Here is a 19,045-nt window from a genome sequence, read left to right on the forward strand (position 1 = left end):
TTTGAGTGTCTGGACATGTAGGTCTGTTGGTCATCTCCTTCTGGTAGGTTGCGGCATAGTCTATGAAAGACACATGTCCTTGTTGGGTTTAGCTGGCCATTTGCATCCGTTTTATGGTGCTATGGATTGGCTACTGGTTTGATGTCCTCATCACGGGGTTTGAGTGTGTTTATTTTGGATAGTTTGATACATTTTTTGAAATAAAATTTAATTCAAACTGAATTGTATACCATATCTAGAAGTTCATGCAGTCCAGATATTGATTACCTAGAAGTTCATGCAGTCCAGTTTACAAAACATCGTGTTTTATGTTTACAGTCTACTATATTTTTTACATATAAGATATTGATGGCGCTTGCATACATTTCACTCAACGTACCATAAGCGTCGAGTGGTTCGCCAATCAAAGCTTGGTTCGCCCTCGGCCTTGGCCACCTTCCCCTCATCGAACCACAAGCGTCGAGCTGTACGCCAATCAATGCTAGGCTCACCATTAGGAACATCCTCGGTCTCAGACTCAGAACTCTGAACACTGATGCTAAGTTTGGGTAGGACCTCATGCGTAAGGTTGTATAACCGTGGACTTTGGAATACATGAAGTTCGTGGCGAGCCTCATGCGCTACGTTTTGTCCGCCGTGTTCGTGGATAAACCAGATTATCGCTAAGGCCAGGAATAGAGTCAGCGCAACTGAAAACATAGTCATCCTTGTCCTGTTTTTGTCGCCTCCTTCCACCTAAAAAAATAATAACAATTAGATGGTCTTGCATCTGTTCAATCCAAATCAATTAAACTGATCCACTACAAAAAAAAAAAAAAAAAAAAAAAAAAAAAAAAACCAAACCATTCCCTCATATAGTCATATGGTTAGTATGAATTCATTTTATTCCATCTGAATTAAAAGAAGCTAATTATTTTCCCAAAGATTTATCTTTTTTTTTTTGCTTTTCTTGGTACGTAAAATTATTGAACCGCTTCAACACCAAATCAGTCATCAGTCCCTAGACTGATGAACCAATCATGGTATGTTTTGGTATCAAAAGATGTAAGATCTAAAGATGAAGTAGAAACCTTCGATATGGTGAAGTTCCTCTTGGGACAAAACCGAAGATTTTTATCAGCGTGTTCAAGGCAATGCCGTAGCAAGTTGCAGACTGTTAGTGCTGTGGCTGCGTCCCGGCTATCTGTACTTCGTATTAGTAACCAATAAGATATATAGCCTGTCACAAAAGAAAAAATATAGACTTGTGACCTGGAATGTCGAAAATCTGTTTGTCAGGTGGGATACCAAGAAGTTCTCCAACGAGAACCTGAACTCGGGCCCGTTCCTCCCTTGAAAGTATATCTCCATGAGTGATAACTACTGCTGGCTTGTCATCTGGAAATCATATTATGACTTCTTTGAAATTTTTAAAAAGAACAAAAGAAAAACACCATTCAGTGAGGACTCACCAACCTTTAAACGATAGTAAAGGAGAGTTAAAAGCAGTCGAGACCATATGGGCATAGCTCGATTCACTCTCCATCATTTCAACCGCATTAACAACAAATATAATGGAGTTCACTTTCCTTATCTCACAACCTGTACAACCATCTCGGATCAATCTATCCTTCAAATCCGAGTCATCGGATTTCCTGACCAAAATTACAAACTCATCATGTTAACACAAAAAAAAAAAAAACTGATTAAAGCCAAGAAGAGTATAAAACAAGACAGAAGAAGAAAAGACCAGATCACAGGCTCGCCGTGATGAACACCTTTTTTAATCCACTGCTCAATCATTGTAGTGTTATCGGATGACGAGATTTGGCTCAAGCCACGCGTGTCACAGAGGCAAAATGAAGCAGAACCTCCTCTTGGGATCATATATTCCTGAAGAAAGAACGTGCCTCCATTAGACGGCATACCATCTGCAAAAATTGAGAGCAACAAAACACTGATCATCTTTAAAAAAACAAGAAAATGAATGATCAATTATATGTGTACATGATTCTTGAGCTCTAGCTGGGGCAAACTCCTCGTCTTGGATCACTCTTGTAATTCTATTAACAAGACTACTCTTCCCAGCTCCTTTCGGACCAACTATGAGGATCGACGTCGTCTTTGGAATATGGTAATCGCTCAAATTGACATCCGCAAATGATCCAGGAGTATAGCTGATTGTTTTTGTCAAAAAAATACTAAAATAGTTGAATAATATCTCTCTTTATGGATCGAATATAAGTAGCACAACACAAGAATCAATCATGATCTCGAGTTGAAAACAAATAAAAAACCTCAAGATTTGGCGTCTTGCGAGTTTCAGTTTCCGATTGTTCTTGCCAAGTCTCTCCCGTAACAGATCATGGCTTTGGAGAATCTCTTGGTAAGTTTTTTCTCTCTTTCTCAAATAAGCAGCAAGATTCTCTTCAGAAACCCCTAAATCATCACTGCCACAAAAAAAAAGGGAAATGAATCACTTTCTGATTACGACCATCGTCAGACAATAATATTACCTGAAGCAGCAAGAAGACGATCGTGAAAAATCAGGGTACAAAGAAGATGCCAACTCCTCTACAACAAGTTTAAATCATTTCCGTTAAAACAAAACATACGAAACAGTTCCAGAAAGAAAGATAAAAGAAGAGAACTCTACCATCTTTGAGAGTATCACCACCCATGGCTATGATTAGAAAGAGAGAGGAAAACTGAAACTTTCGGTTCTAGTTTGTTCTTCTTCGCAGAGATTTTGCCCGCACGGAATATTGTTTCGATAAAGATCATTTGAGAATCAATATTCGTTTTATTCTCTTCTTTATTCGGTTCTATCCCACTCTGATTGTTTTGGAGAAAATTGGAAAAATGGGATATTTAGAATTACTGTTAATCATTATATTTTTAAATTAATCTAAATTAAATTTGATTAGAATATATAATATTTGTTAATTGTTTTCCTAATACAGTTTTGTTCAGCAAAAGAAAAGGTCAAATAGAAAAAGGTGGGAGACCAAGCTTGGAGACGCAGAGACTTGACGTTTCGTGGTCACCGACTCTTTTGTCTGAACCGTGTCTCCAATCTGCCATCAATCTCACCTCCATCATCCTTCGTCCATGATGCAGCGGAAGCTTCTAGATTTTGAGAATACTTTTTCAGTCCTTAATCAAATATTTTTTAGAGTTTGGAAAATATTTTTTTCCGTGCTATAAAGCTCGTATATAATTTCTTTCTTACTAAATCATCAAAATTACTGAATACAACTATAAACCTAGAAAAGTTATTTATGTGAAAACATAAAGGATAATTCTCCCAAATAGATTTTCTTAAATTTTGGTCACAAAAATAGACTCAAAAAACTAAAATAACCAAAATAATATTTTTTTATTTTGAAAATTTTAATTTTTTTAATTTAAAATTCTATTTTCAAAACTCTACCTCTTAACTCTAAACCCTAAATCTTAAATTCTAAACCCTGAACCTTAAACCTTAAACCTTAAACCCTAAACCCTAAATCCCACCTCTTAACTCTAAACCCTAATATCTAGATTAATTAACCTTATGGGTATAAGTGTATATCTACTTCTTTTGATAAAACATTTATGTCTATTTTGATCATTTTTTATTTTTAAAGTATATATTTGTAACAAAAACTTTTTTAGGTTTTTCCTAGAAAATTTCTCAAACATAAAAGCCATAAAACCCTAATCATAACTAAATAGAATTTTGATTGCAGCCTTTCCAATACCAATCAAATAGCAGGAGTAGGGTGGATTCTACGTGATTTTAAAGGAGCATATGTCGCTTCAGGTACAAGTATGGTGGACAATATCTATTCTGCGTTCCAAGCAGAGGCAGTAGCGTTTCTGTGTTCCTTACAAATAGCTTGGACAAAAGGTTGGAGACAGGTATTTGAAAGTGATTGTAAAGGTTTAGTGGAAACGAATAATACAAGCAGTGATAGCACAGATTTGGGAAATCTACTATCATATATCAGGTACTGGATGTCAAAGCTCCCACTATGTTCTATTGACTTCATCCATCGTGAGAAGAATCAGGCAGCAGATTGTTTAGCAAAGAAATCTTTCATGTATAATTCTTCTGAATATTTCAATATGCCTCCTGTCTGGCTGATAAACTACTTGTCTTTTTCTTTTACTGTTTAATAAAATTCAGTTGCCAAAAAAACAAAAAACTAAATAGAAAAACTATTAAAATCTTAAAACGATAAAAGTAATTATCCTATTAATAAATAATAATAATAATAATAATATTTGAAATATATCCAAATATTCTCTGCATCAGTTTACCTCCGACTAGCACCACCGGACCAATATCGTCGTCTTGCTCTGTCGAGCTCATGGCCCGTGCTTACAAATCTCGGCCACCGCAACCATCTTCTTCAATAAGCCGTCTTGAAACTCAAAGTAGTCTTCACTTCGCCACGAACCTCCACAAAAGTTGCTCAGTCATGACGAAGTCTCCTTACATCAAGACCAGAGCATCTCACTGGTCGCAAGATCTTCAATCGCCATAGTCACGGAGGAAGCTCGAGCAACGAGCATCTCACTGGTCGCAAAGCATCTCACTGGTCGCAACAAGATCTTCAATGGCCATCGTCACAGAGGAAGCTCGAGCAACAATGGTGGAGTTTCTCCTTTTTGTCCATTAATTTCAATCTTCTAAGCCTCTAAGTCAATTAGCAGGTTTGCCAAAGCTAATAACATACGCGTGAGGGGCACTGTGAGTTGGGACAAAAAGAATCATCATCTTCTGCGTATATCATCATCATTGACAGAAGCGTAACAGAGTCTGAGAGCTATACCCATACCCGATTGGTTATATCCGATACCATAACCAATTTCCCAAAGTACCTGAATATATATATATATATATATATATATATATATATATATATATATTACTAACCTTAAACTTACATCTTCCTTAATTAATGAAAGTAGTCAGGAGATATGGCAAAGCCTCTGGACAATGTATTAATTTTGATAAATCTTCTTTACTCTTTGGTAAGCGGATTAATGCGGCTACTAGACAACAGCTTAAAGATGTGCTTGGAATACAGAATGAAGGAGGAATGGGAACTTACCTTGGTATCCCAGAAGACATAAGTGGATCTAAGTGCAAACTTTTTGCATTTCTGAAAGATAAGTTGATGCATAGAGTGAATGGATGGACAGGCAGATGGCTCTCAAAAGGTGGAAAGGAAGTGTTGATTAAATCCATTTTGCTTGCCCTACCGACGTACGTTATGTCTACTTTTCTGCTCCCATTAGAGATTTGTGAAAATCTTGCCAGTGCCATTGCACAGTTCTGGTGGAGTTCAAATCCACCAAAGAGAGGGATACACTGGGCGAAGTGGGAGAAAGTTTGTTTACCAAGAGAGGAGGGTGGAATTGGTTTCCGTATGATCCATGAGTTCAATCTGGCCCTGTTGGCTAAACAATTATGGAGGCTACTTCAGTTCCCTGATTCCCTAGTTGCACGGGTTTTGAAGGGAAGATACTATAGATTGAGCTCTCCACTAAGAGTGGATACTGCTAACAACCCATCCTATGTGTGGACGAGCATTATTGCAGCCAGGAAATTGTTACTACTAGGGATCAGACAGAAAATTCATTCCGGATATGAAGTTAAGGTGTGGGGAGATCCGTGGATTCCAACGACCCCCGCGAGACCAGCTAACTCCATAGCGCCAGTCATGCACCCTAATATGCGAGTCAGCGATCTTATTGATCAAGTATCGAAGGAATGGAATATTGGTCTATTGGAGAGTTACGTCATCCCTGAGGACATACCTCTCATAAGGAGTTTAGCCATAAGCTCGACTCATCGCCGAGATACTTTCTGCTGGAACTACACAAAGAATGGCCAATATACGGTTAAATCTGGTTATTGGGTGGCACAAAATGTATTAAAACCAGCAGCAGAGAAAGAAGTTATAGAGCCGAGCATCACAAAGCTCCAAGCCTTTGCTTGGAAGGTAGAGGCGCCAAAGAAGATATGTTATCTTATATGGCAATTGTTGACTGGTCATGTGGCAGTAACGAGGAACTTGACAAGACGCAATATGAGGTGTGACAATTACTGTCCAAGATGCGGAGAATTAGAGGAAACTGTGACCCATGCATTTTTTGAATGTCCGCCAGCTCTTCAAGTCTGGTCATTATCATCGACTCCAACAAGCCCTGATATATTTCCGGTATCAAGTGTCTACACAAATATGGATTATCTGTTTTGGAGGAAGAATAGCATCATCGAGCCAGAAAGAGACAGGGATCCTTATCCCTGGATATTATGGTACATTTGGAAGGCTAGAAATGACAAACTCTTCAGATGAATAGATAGAGATCCATTGGAGCTAGTTCGACACGCAGAGAGTGAATGTCATGCATGGTTTGATGCTAATGAAGCGGTGCAACTAGTGTTACAACCAGTGGTTCAAGCTAATATCCCTGGGATAGCCCAAGTCATACGTTTGGGTAATATATGCTTGCTAGATGGATCTTGGACATCTTCTGCTCACTTTAGCGGATGCGGCTGGGTATGGATGGACAGTGTTGGGAATATTCAACTTATGGGAACAAAGAATTTCACTCGACGTGAATCAGCTTTGCATTCGGAAGTAGAAGCACTGCGGTGGGCGATGGAAAATATGCTTCAACATTCAACATGCCAGAACTTTGGGACAGACTGCAAGGAGCTGATTGCAATGTTAAAGGACTCTCAAGATTGGCCAAGCTTTGCGACAGAATTGGAGAGAATAGAGACATTACAGATATGCTTTCCGGACTTCAGCATCATTCATGTTCCACGGGCGCGCAATCAGATTTCAGATTTTTTAGCTAAGACTGCAAGATCCTTCCATAGGGAGTTACTTTTTATTGGTTGTTCTATTCCGGTTTGGTTACCCAGACCACCTCAAGTTTGAGTAATAGAATGGCCTTTTGACGTCAAAAAAAAAAAAAACTTACATCTTCCATTCTCATTCATCTTTCCGTCTTCTCTTTTTTCAACGTATATGTTTAGTACATATTCAAACTCATTTTATGACCGATTACATGTATGAATCACTATACTTTGCGATTTTGATTTATGTTTGATTACAAGTAAGATTTACGATTTTTTTCTCTTTGCTCTTTACACATGCATGAGCTCAAACATTCATGATTATACAAATTTGATTTATGTTTGATTTTTATGTTTTTTTGATTTAGATTTATGAATAGATGGATTCTTTACCATTTTCTATTCAAGATAATACAAATAGAAATTATACGATGAAACAGAACACAAGCTTGTGTTCCTCAACGTAATAACAAATCAAAAAGATCATAAAACTTACAATCTTGTAATTTTAAAAGTATTATTTCTAGTCTCACAGAGTCAAATCACGAATACATAAAATTTGTATTATTATTTGTTATACAATTTGGTTATACCAGAAATAACCCGAATTAAAAACCTGAACCCGATCCGAAGTATAAAATAACGATTCTGTACCTCTCCATCCGAAAGACCCAAAAATCTGAAGCACCCGACCTAAACGCCCATGCCTAGACGTACTATAAAAAACTTAACCAACGTAACAAAAAACACTAAACCAACATGTAAAATTTTTATTTTCAACTAACATGTTCACAGAAATTATTATTTTTTAAACTCTCATCCCACGCAAAATGCGGGTATCTACCTAGTAGTTGGGTATTATATATTATACAAAACAAAAGAAACAACGAGAAAACGAGAATCAAACTATAAGCTTATAGAAACATAGACAGCGCGGCACAAGCAAAATGCTATTCATGGCTCGATAATGATCTTCCCAGTAGCATGACCGTCGATACTTTTAGCCCAAGCATCCTCTGCTTTGCTCAGAGGATGCTTCGAGTCAATCACAGTCTTGACTTTCCCTTCTTTCACTAAGTTGACCATAAATTCCAAATTCTCAGCTTTCGGGATCAACAAAAGCGGAACCAATTGCTTCTTAGACATGGTTATTTTCTTAACCGCGAAAGTCCACATTGCGCTAGGCCCCGGCGTGATGTCTATAACCTTTCCATTTTCAGACAAATTCGGTTCGAATGTCGAAAACGGTATCCCATTTGCGCAATGAATCACAGAGTCATATTTCTTACCAGAGGGACTCTTGAGAGCAGCTCCCTCTGGAGTCTTGTAGTCAAGAACCTCGTCCGCTCCTAATGATTTGACGAAGTCAATGTTCCGAGCCCCACATGTGGCGGTTACATGAGCGTTCCCTAGCTTTGCTAGCTGGACTGCATAGTGGCCGACACCACCAGATGCTGCCGTGACCAGGATGTTCGCCTGCTTGCCTGTACCATCCAGCTTCAATCCTGCCGGATTAGTTAGAGCCTGGAGAGCGGTTAGGCCGGCCACAGGTAAAGCGGCTGCTTCAGCTGGTCCTACCTCTTGAGGCCTTTTGACTGTCAGTTTCTCGCTTGCAACAGCATACTCAGCAAGTCCCCCTCCGGTCTGAAAACAACCAAAATAGTATTATAAGAGTAACTCTACAAACTCTTAACGCAAATGTCTTGTATGTAAGAACCTACAAGATGGCTGAGAACTGACACAACTTTGTCACCAGCCTTGAAGTTCTTGACTCCTGATCCAACCTCTAAGACCTCACCAGCAACATCCGTAGCTGTTCAAGACAAATTATCCAACCCTTTAAAAAGCCATGCAGGGCAAGAGACACGAAGCATATTATTTTTTAAAGCAAATAAAATACCAGGAATGCAGGGGAACTTGCGAGGCAGAAAAGGCCGAATCATTCCTTTTTGAATTTTCCAATCAACAGGGTTTAGACTAGTAGCTTCTAATTTCAGCAAAACCTCGTTCGCCTTAGGCGATGGAACCGGAACTTGAACATGCTGAGAACATATTAGATAAACACATACTATGATACTCATACTAATAATCATCAACAAAACAGGGGAACATGAATCGGGTTGATATAAACAAATGGTTTCTCGGAAAATCAGTCTTTTAGTCATTAGCTCTTATACACGAACTAATTATACATTAATCTGTGTAAAGGTAAAACCACTTATAAAATTGAGATGATTTCGAACAAGAGGTTTAAGTGTTTAACCTTCAAAGCGGCGGCGCCACCGCCGTAAGACTCGTATTGAAGAGCGTGCATGAGTTTTTCGGCCATTGTTAAACGAAGGGGATCTCTAAATCGAACAGTATAGTTTTCTTCTTGGAGAGATAAAGTTGAAGGGAGGATCTGGAACCTTACAACCGCCCGCGTGCAGAAGCGTTTCGTTAGTTTATCTGGACAGAGGCTGCAGTGAAGGGTAAAAGCGGAATTCACAACAACTGATTGTAAATCTGCCACGTTACTTCCGCTTATACACTTTAAGTAACGTGTGTCTAATCGCACGACTCACAAGGAGATGGATCGTGTAAATTGTTTTGGATTGGGCAATTCAAGGCTTTATGTGGGCCGGCCCGCTTCAAGTTAGCCTATCCGTAGTGGCTTAACATTTGTTTTCGAAACGTGTGAATTGATCCACCGCGGGTTCAGTTCACGTCTGTACCATTTGGTCTACCGGGTCTGCAGAAGCATCTTCAAAAGAAATTGGATAATTTCAAATTTAGAGTTTTTATTTGCAGTCTTTATAATTAACTAGGGGCTTAGCCCCGCGCAAGCGCGGGGATCATTAAATTTAATTATTTTTCGTTACCGTATGTTGCAAATGATTTGGTGTAGTTGATGGAGCATTTGTTTAAACTCTGCAGTAGTTGTGTGTATAATTATGGCTATAACTTATAACTGGTGATGTTGTGGATTTTATGAGTTTGTATACTTTGATAGTGTCTTCCCTTCCTAATAATCCTATAATTTATCTATTCTGATTTTGAGATAACAACATGCAATATTATCTTGACCTTTCTGATCCATAGTGACAAAAGAGTCTTGTGGGCAATTAACACTAACATTTTTTATATCAATTCTTATAGCTGCTCTCCTCGTGGGAAATACTATATCGTAATTGGCTGAAAATAAAAACACTAACAGCAAGTCAATATTGTTCAGATGAGTAACTTATGAGAATGTGATTACATTTATTAACAACGAAGGTATTCTCTTCTGAATTGCAACAGTAAGATATTTAAGTAGGCTGTATCCAATACTCCAATATGATGTATGATTTATGAAATTTTTCCAACCATGTCCTTTCATTCTCTTCTTTATACATCTCCACTTCAGTTTAATAGGTCTTCAAGGATGAACATGCGTTGGGTATCTAACCAAGTCAAAGAAATCAAGATTTGTTGCTTTGTAGAACTGGAAATGTCAAAGGCTCTCTCAGCTTCTCAGTCCATACCTTTTAGTTTCTTCATAGAAAGCTTGTTTCCTCTCACTTGTAATTGATATGCTTCAATGTATTCAATGGTAGTTACTGTGTAAAGTAGAATCACAAGTACGTCCTAGTAGTTGAACTGTCGAGTGCACTAAATCACGAGTGTGTTAATATGAGCTCTGATTAACGGTTTCCGCCACCGCTACTACCGCTTCCGTTGCCAGAACCTTGAGCCTCCACCAACCCCAACACCGATTCCTATTCCAATCCCAAAGCCTCCTCCTCCGCCATGTCCTATCCCATGACCTCCACCAGCACCAAATCCACCACCATGTCCAGATCCACCGCCCACACCACCTCCTCCACCACCACCTAGTCCACCGCCTCCCCCAACACCTCCTCCCGCTCTACCACCAACTCCCCCTCCAACTCTAAAACCACCACCATGACCAGATCCACCACCAGCACCACCTCCTCTGCCGCCACCACCTCCACCACCAACTCCTCCAACACCACCGAATCCTCCTCCCGCTCCAAATCCACCACCATGGCCGGATCCTCCTCCATGTCATTAGATACTATTTTCATACATGTCTTCATGAAATGGATCAAAGTAAAGTGGAGTTTTGATTGTGAAGAAGGGGATTCATTAGAACTCTATCAGTAGGGTTTCAAGCGGAGAAGATGAAAAGGTTAAGATCCTCGTCACTTCCGTCTTACTCGGGTCGATACAAATGAGAAAAAAAATAAAGCGTACCACGATGCAATAAAGCCCAGCCCACTGCAAATGAAAGAAATACGTGAAACCAGACGTGACTAAAGCTTGTGTGACGTGTAAAAACAAAATGAACTGATTGGTCGATTATATTTGATGACGTGGACAGCCTAATTGCTCACTATATTGGCCTTTTAGTATTGTGATTACACATCACAATTTTGGTACCATTATTCATTTTTACCATCAATAAAAAAAATATTTTCAAAAATATATTCTTTATTAAGTGGCAAAAGACTTTTATACTCTTGTTCTTCTATATATAATATAAAAATATTTTTTTATGTTTTTTAATTATATTTTTTCAAATTCGAACTTTTCTATAAATTTTTTTTGAACTTGTTTTCTGGATTTTTTTTCAGTTTTTTTTTTGAAAATCGAAAATTTTATATTTGAAACTATTTTTAAAATTATATATATTTTAAGTATTTATTTATATATTTATTAGAATTCTAAATTTCACATTCCAAAAATCCTACCCTACCCCTCAACTCTAAACCTTAAGTCTAGATTAGTTAACTCTAGGGTATAAAAGTGGTTAGTGTAAACATGAAAAATAATACTATGAATGTGGTATTTGTGGCAATTTCCCTTATTCTTAAGTATTTTTTCATTTATCGTAATCCTTAAGACTTTTGTATGTCATAAATATTTCACATTTATTTTTTAAATAAAAATTTAACACATAAAATTAAATAAAAATTTTAAAACTAGAATTACACAACAAGAATATTACAAAAGAAACTTAATAATTTTTTATAAAGATACATAAGAAAATAATTTTTACACAAAATTAAATATTATTACAACACTAATAGTGTAATAAATTTTCTCCGGAACCTCAAAAATATTGTCCAAACAAATTTTGTGTAACCAAAGATGGAGCATTACCGAAATAGTTAGAATAATGTAGTATTTTGGTTGTAGTTTAATATTTAATTATGTATTTATATTTATATTTTTTTTATTTTGGTGTAAGATTTTATTAATTAATATTATATGTGCTAGTTGCTTATAAATTGTTTTTGGATTTATATTAATTATAAAAATATAAGGACCATAGTGTAAATTACAAATAATTTTGAAGTTAAATTTGAATTTTTTTATTTTTCAGAATAACCCCTTTTTGGGAAACTTCAAATATAGAGTTTTGCATACTCTAAAATAGAAAGTCTTTACGGAGATGCTGTAAACAACTTACAGTAAAAAATCTAAAAATTAATACTCGATAAACTAATAAATATCATAAATTAATTAATTTCTCCGGTCCTAAGTTGGACCGACTCAAAATATGACACAAAACAATAAAATAAATTCTATAAATTAATTTCTTGACTTTGTTGGGGTATTCCCACCGAGTAAGCTATCACACTAGCAAACTCTAATATCCCTTCTTGAGAGTTCTTTAACCAATTAACTGGTTTATCTCACTTGACTAATTAACCTTGGCACACTTGTTGTTGTTGTTTGAGTTAGTAAAAGACACACAAGATTTGATTACCCAGTTCTCTTTACCGGTTCATCTAGGGAGAGGACGGTACTCTCAAAGATTTATTAATATCAAGCGTATACAAGAGTTTTCTCCTACACAACAACTTACGTGTTTCTATACTCACCTAGAGACAACACTACAATAAGCTAAAGACTTGTTGGGGGTTATTGATTCTAGTATTTTAATGAATTTGGAAATCCTCCTTGGATTTAATAAATCCATTGATTTTTAAATCAAACAAATAGATTTTAGAATCAATGATACAGAATTCAAAATCAAAATAGGTGGATTATTATAAATCAATGAAATGGATTTGCAATAAATTCAACTTTGTAGTAAAATAAAAAATATAAAAACTAAAACACATGGTTTTCATTTCATATATCATAGGTTATTTTTATAACATAAAATCACTCCACATATTTGTTGCTATTGTGGCTCTCACTTGATTGGCATGTTCACTTTGTTGATCCTGAGTTACGAGAATTTCTTCATCATTGTATTAATAACTTCTTCAAGATCTTTTACATCATCAGAGTTTTTTTCTTTACGAAAATTATTTGTTCTACAGAACTTCCGAAGAAAATCATGTAATCCAACCCACGCAAGTACGATCTCCGTTTGTGTCTTGTAAGAAAAAGGAGGTACAAATTTTAAAAAGTAGAAATCAAGATTTCAATATACCAAAAAATTTCTCGATAACATATCTCAAGGAAGCATGACGATGATTAAACAACTCTTTATCATTCTGAGGAGTAGAATTTTGACCAGCAAACTCTTGTAGATGGTATCAAACACCTCGATATGGAGCTAAAAAGTTTCGGCGATTTGCAAAACCACAATCAACTAGATAAAACTTTCCTGATATTATACAATAAAATAGTTAATTATTTAGAAACATATGTATGATTTAAAATACATTTTATATTTAACCAATCCGATAAATCCGACAATCAGATCCAGTTACAAACCCGCTTTGAACAAAATATCCGAAACCAAACTATTACAAACTATATGCACCTTCTGGAATTGGTAGTGGATTCGTGTTCCTTGTTAAAGCATCATTTAATAACTTTAAATCATGAGTTTAATAACTGGGATGTTCAATTTGTAACTGAAGTTCACGTTGTCGCTTCTTCAAACACATCATCTGACAGAAAATGAAGACCACCAATAAAATAATATGGGCATCTAACTCATCGTCTTCATGCGACAAATATGATTCTTTTTCTTCTGATTCTTGTTGCCCAAGAAATTCTGGATCCATGTTTGATAATATATTCCTTTTGACGAAAGAGCTATCAAACAAGCACGAGAGTTTTATTATTTTCTTTGATGGGTTTCTCTTTTTTATTTTTTAAAATAAGCAACTTAAATCATTACTAGGTAGACCGCCCGTACGCATGTACGGGCATTAACATTAATAATAAATTAATAATTGCATATTTGCAACTATATAATAGTTATGTTACATATATATGGTTAATATGAAAGATTCGATGTTATATATTGATATTTATACTATGTTCATATGAATATCCTAGTTTTCTAAATGACCTAGTTTTCAAGAGAAGCTATGAGATAGAATATCCTCTAATAAATTTTTAAAGATATTATGGTTATAATATATACATAATTTTGTTAACTCAAATCTTACTATATATATTTTTAAATATTAAATGCATGATATTAAGAAAGAAGATATCTCGTCAGTTGATTGCAACTGGTTTTTGATAAAACAAATCTCACTATAAGGATTTAAATAATAGATAATAAGGAAGAATAAAGAATTTTAACGTTAAAACCCCTAAACTAAATTTGTTTTGGGTAAAAACCCTCAAACTAAGTATTTAACGAAAAACTCCCTAAACTAATTTTATTTAATGAATTAAACTATAACATGTCATAATTACTATTACTACCAGTAAATCTTTAGTTTAGGGGTTTCTACACTAAGTAAACATAGTTGAGGAATTTTACCATTAAAAATGAAAACAATTCAAAATATGGTATTAGGAGGATAAATTTTCAAAATACATTTTATAAATCAATGTATAAGCTTCTATAAATGACTTAGAACCTCTTATAATAATTTAAAACGTCTAATTTTTATAAATGTATTTATAATTTTATAAATGATTTATAAAGCATGCATTGAATTATTAGACATTAATAGTTATTATGATACTTTATATACAAATATAATTATTTCTATACGAATATAAAATCATTATATCAATTCAAATAAACACTTTTGTTTGTTATTTTATGTAATTTATAAATATATAAAAAATTGATTGTATTATTACTGTTTCATAGTTTCAACAATTAGTTACCATAAATAATTATTTCTAATATTATGTAGATTATTTAGAAAGTGATAATTGAATCACCCCTTCCTTTTAGATATAATTATAATAAATAAAACTAAAAATCATCGGTCAATCAAATTATAACAATTTGAAGAGTTCATTTATGATCAACACGTAATAAAAAATCAGTTATGTGACTTCTCAATCAGTTCATATAGTAGGATTTATATTTTTATAAATAATTATGAAATATACAAGAAAATCAGTAATTTCTGACCGTCATATCCGTTGGAAAACGGTCGGAAATGGCCTGTTCTGACAGATTTCCGTCGGACTGGGCTGTCAGATCTATATGGTCAGAAATTTAAGCGGTCAGAAACGGTCAGAAATATCTGACCGAAACCCGACGAATTTTTACGGTCGGAAATTTCCGACAAAATTTCCGTCAGAAATGACGGTCAGAAATTTCTGACCATACTTGCGGTCAGAAAGTTTTGACGGAAGATACAGTCAGAATGTTTTGACGGAAGATACGGTCAGTAATATTTGACGGAATATTTCGGTCAGAAAGTTTTGACGGGTACTTCGGTCGGATATTTCTGACAGGTGCATCGGTCAGAAACGATTATTTCGGTTGGGATTATAAAATACTGAAATGGTAGTTCAATTTTGAATTTTAAAAGTTGAATTTTTATAAAAGATTTGCAAAGTTAAAACAAACATACATCGATAAAGTAATTAATTTACTAGTCATAGATTGTACAAACATACCAAAGTGATTAATCACACCAAAACACATACCAAAAACCGTTGGCAAAGTTCCAGCACGTAAAAAAAAAAAACCAAAGTTCCTTACTAGAAACATCGATCGTCGGGGCTTTGGGTTGCAGAGTCCGGCTGGGTTTGAGTTGCAGAGAACTGCTCGGGGTAAAGGTTGGAAATGAAAGCGGTCACGCTACGAAGCTGTTCCTCAATAGCTTGACGTTTTGACCGCTCTTCATCAAGCTCCGTCTTCATCCGCTCCATGTACTGAACAATACTCGAGGAAGAAACAGAGAGCTGAGATGATGAGGTTGAGATAGCTTCAGAGGTACGACCGATACCATACCGACGACCCTTCTTAATAGGAACATTCTACAAAAGAAGAGTAGAAAGATTTTAAAATTTTATAAGAACTATAAATATAACATGTTAATATTCAAGCAGCTGGATTTGAAGTAACCGATCCAACATCTAACTGAAGAAGAAATAAACTGGCTCGGTTTCTGTTTTCCTATATATAAAAGTCACACAACCCTTAACTGAATTCAAACTGACAGTTCTACTGAAGTGAAACCAAACCTATATTAGGAGCTTGAGAACGAATCCTAAAATTGTAAATTCTAGGCTGGAGAAAAAAAAAACAACTGACCACATAAAGTAGACATGCCTCGAGAACCAGTTGGTTGATCTCTTCGCGGGACAGCATGTTAGAAGTTGTAGATCCATCATTCGCAGACAACTGATGAGACTGCTGAAGTTGTGCTTCTTTGTCCTCCTTCAGCTTACTCAGAGTTGCCAACAGCTCTCTCGCAACAGGATCTTGCACCTCACCGGTTTGTTTATTGGTGTGCATATCCCTCATCAATTCTAACCAATCTGGTGGCACACCACCCCTTTCAGCAGTCTTCCAATAAACACACAAATGATATAAGAGTATCAGTTCAATGTATATGATGAAATTAATAAAATTGAGAAAAAAAATACCGCTTACCATTTCTATCTCATGTTCCTCTCGTGTCTTAGCACCACCATTGTGTACTGCTTCACCTTTTCCACCACGCTTGCTTCTTCTATTAACAGAACTGGTAGCTGCAATATGTGCAGTAGCATCGAGCTGCCAATAGGCTTTAAACCCGTCCCACACATCTTGATTCAGACATATGGGTTTATCCTTCTTCAGCCTCCACTTTTTCTTCCACTCAGTCACGTTGCTCGTGTACTGCTTTCTAGCCTGCAAATTAAAGGCTGTCCGCACATCATTGGTGAAAGCAGGGTCCCAGTTCCAATCTTGCTGCAATGAACATGCAAACACAACAAACATATGCATAAGTCGAAATTAATCTGTAACCAAGCGGAAATTTACATTACAAAAAGACATTACCGCAAATGAACGGAGCCACATCTTCTGAATTTCTAATGGAACATGTGCATATGTCGGATAAGGCAACTCAAGGAGACTGTGAAAGCATTTCAAAATCGACTTGCAAATTGCATTGCGATTTCTTCGCCTAAACCTATAACAATGAATACATAAGCACATAGCAAAATAGAAATGATTAGATTAAGAGTTAAAAATTTACCAGCTAGTATTTGGTTCTCCATTTGGGCTCAGCTTAGCAAGCAACTCTCGTCCTGGTGCCACCAACAACTCGTTCAGTAACCTATCCTCGATGATTGATGCTGGCTGTGGCTGAGGGACACTTGTTCCTTGTGCAGCCGGGGAACCCAGACCAGCAGATGAGGAAGATGGAAAAGAACCGGCGAGAAAATCCGCATAAGACCTCGAGTTAAAAAAAAATTAACACTTAGAACAAGAAATGAAATGTTTTTGACAGAGAGTTAACGACATAACCGATCAAAATCTATGTACTTTTAGAGTTTTAATTCCCACAACCTATAAGAAGCTATCAACATCATAAATAATTTAAAAATATATTAATAAACATGTTTGGATTTTGTAATATTTAAAATAGTTATTATATAATTATATTCGAATACAATTCATCAAGTAGAGTATAAAACTATTATAATTATCTTATATAAAAATTCGTTCATTATATTTTATAGTTTATAAATATTAAAAGTAATAAATATAACATTATTAATCTTTCTATAATTTTGAGAATTAGTTGCCATAAATTGTTATTTTAATATTCTTTAGATTATATGGCAAATGATGTTAAATGTTTTTAGAGTTACCTTAAATTTTTGGATCTAATTTAAATAAATAAAAATTAAAAACAATCAACCAATCAAATTATAACAATTTTTTTGAAACTTCACCTATGAGCGACACGTCACCAAACCTCGCTAAAGTGACTTCTCTTTTAATATATAGGGGGATTTTTGTAAATTATACATTTTCGGTTAGTAAAGTTTTCTTCAGTTGCACAATTTTCATTTTATATTTATGTAACTTTACATTAAAAAGTGCTTGTATAGATAAGTAAATATGTAAATTTTGATGTGCTAAACGTTTACTTTTTAATTGTATGTACATTTTACATAAATATAAAAATGACATGCTGTGCAATCGAAGAAAACTGTATTGCGTGCAAATCTCAAACCTTTACATATTTACATATACTTTACATTCAATAAAAAAAATAAAAAAATGTAAAAAGGAAAACACTATTCTAAATTTTTTTTGTCTATTTTGTATGCAAGGGAAGGACAATGAGGAACTGAGGCAAGTAATTATGAATGGATGGAAATCCCTAGATCTTTCGCCCGATGTAAGTATTATGGAATATATTGCGAGTTTTCGTAAAGCCTTGAGTCAATGGAGTAGGGAACATAATTTGAACTCAGAGAAATTAGTGGAGGAACTTAAAGAGAAGGTTGAAGGGCTGTATTCAAATGATGATGCGACGACTGAGAAAATAACACGACCCTTGAAGGAACTCTCTGATGCTCTTAAAGCAGAAGAGATGTTTTGGAAGAAAAAGAGTCGAGTTTTTTTGGTTAAAAAAAGGCGATAGAAACAAAAATACTTTCATGCCTTGACAAAGCAGAGAAGAGCTAGGAATAAAATTATACAGCTTAGAGATGCAAATGGAAATGTTGTTCAGGATGAGGAAGGATTGGTAGCCATTGCTACTAGTTACTTCAGGCAGATCTTTAAATCCTATAACCCAGAAGACATAGCGGATGCGTTATCAGAGGTATCCACAACGATTTATGAGCCAATAAATACTGGTCTCATAGCTCCTGTCATTGAGTGGGAAGTCAAATTAGCACTTTTTGCGATGCATCCAGAAAAGGCTCATGGACCAGATGGAATGACAGCTCTCTTTTATCAGAAATTCTGGGATATATTGAAGGATGATTTAACTCATCTGTGAATCAATTTATTTTTGATGGATTGATGGCGACTGGTTT

General features: G+C 35.5%; 3 protein-coding genes across 3 annotated transcripts; all 3 read right to left on the reverse strand.

Moving 5' to 3' along the window:
• Positions 1-191: 191 nt before the first annotated feature.
• LOC103833338 lies at positions 192-2,863 on the reverse strand. The gene is made up of 9 exons (XM_009109423.2): positions 2,636-2,863; positions 2,496-2,553; positions 2,277-2,429; positions 1,987-2,156; positions 1,730-1,910; positions 1,456-1,634; positions 1,252-1,377; positions 1,071-1,183; positions 192-735 (listed from the first exon to the last, which is right to left on the reverse strand). The coding sequence occupies exons 1-9, from the start codon at positions 2,658-2,660 to the stop codon at positions 367-369; spliced, it is 1,374 nt and encodes a 457-aa protein (XP_009107671.1). The 5' UTR covers positions 2,661-2,863; the 3' UTR covers positions 192-366.
• A 4,728-nt stretch (positions 2,864-7,591) lies between these two features.
• LOC103859168 (chloroplast envelope quinone oxidoreductase homolog) lies at positions 7,592-9,364 on the reverse strand. The gene is made up of 4 exons (XM_009136661.3): positions 9,105-9,364; positions 8,742-8,883; positions 8,563-8,654; positions 7,592-8,485 (listed from the first exon to the last, which is right to left on the reverse strand). Exons 1-4 carry the CDS (start codon positions 9,168-9,170, stop codon positions 7,796-7,798), a joined length of 990 nt encoding a protein of 329 aa, XP_009134909.1. The 5' UTR covers positions 9,171-9,364; the 3' UTR covers positions 7,592-7,795.
• Positions 9,365-10,528: 1,164 nt separating this feature from the next.
• LOC103833383 (glycine-rich cell wall structural protein 1-like) lies at positions 10,529-11,276 on the reverse strand. The gene is made up of 2 exons (XM_009109468.1): positions 11,267-11,276; positions 10,529-10,881 (listed from the first exon to the last, which is right to left on the reverse strand). The coding sequence occupies exons 1-2, from the start codon at positions 11,274-11,276 to the stop codon at positions 10,529-10,531; spliced, it is 363 nt and encodes a 120-aa protein (XP_009107716.1).
• Between the last annotated feature and the right edge of the window lie 7,769 nt (positions 11,277-19,045).

The sequence above is a fragment of the Brassica rapa genome, chromosome A08, assembly GCF_000309985.2.
Source record: "Brassica rapa cultivar Chiifu-401-42 chromosome A08, CAAS_Brap_v3.01, whole genome shotgun sequence".
Classification (NCBI taxonomy): Eukaryota; Viridiplantae; Streptophyta; class Magnoliopsida; order Brassicales; family Brassicaceae; genus Brassica; species Brassica rapa.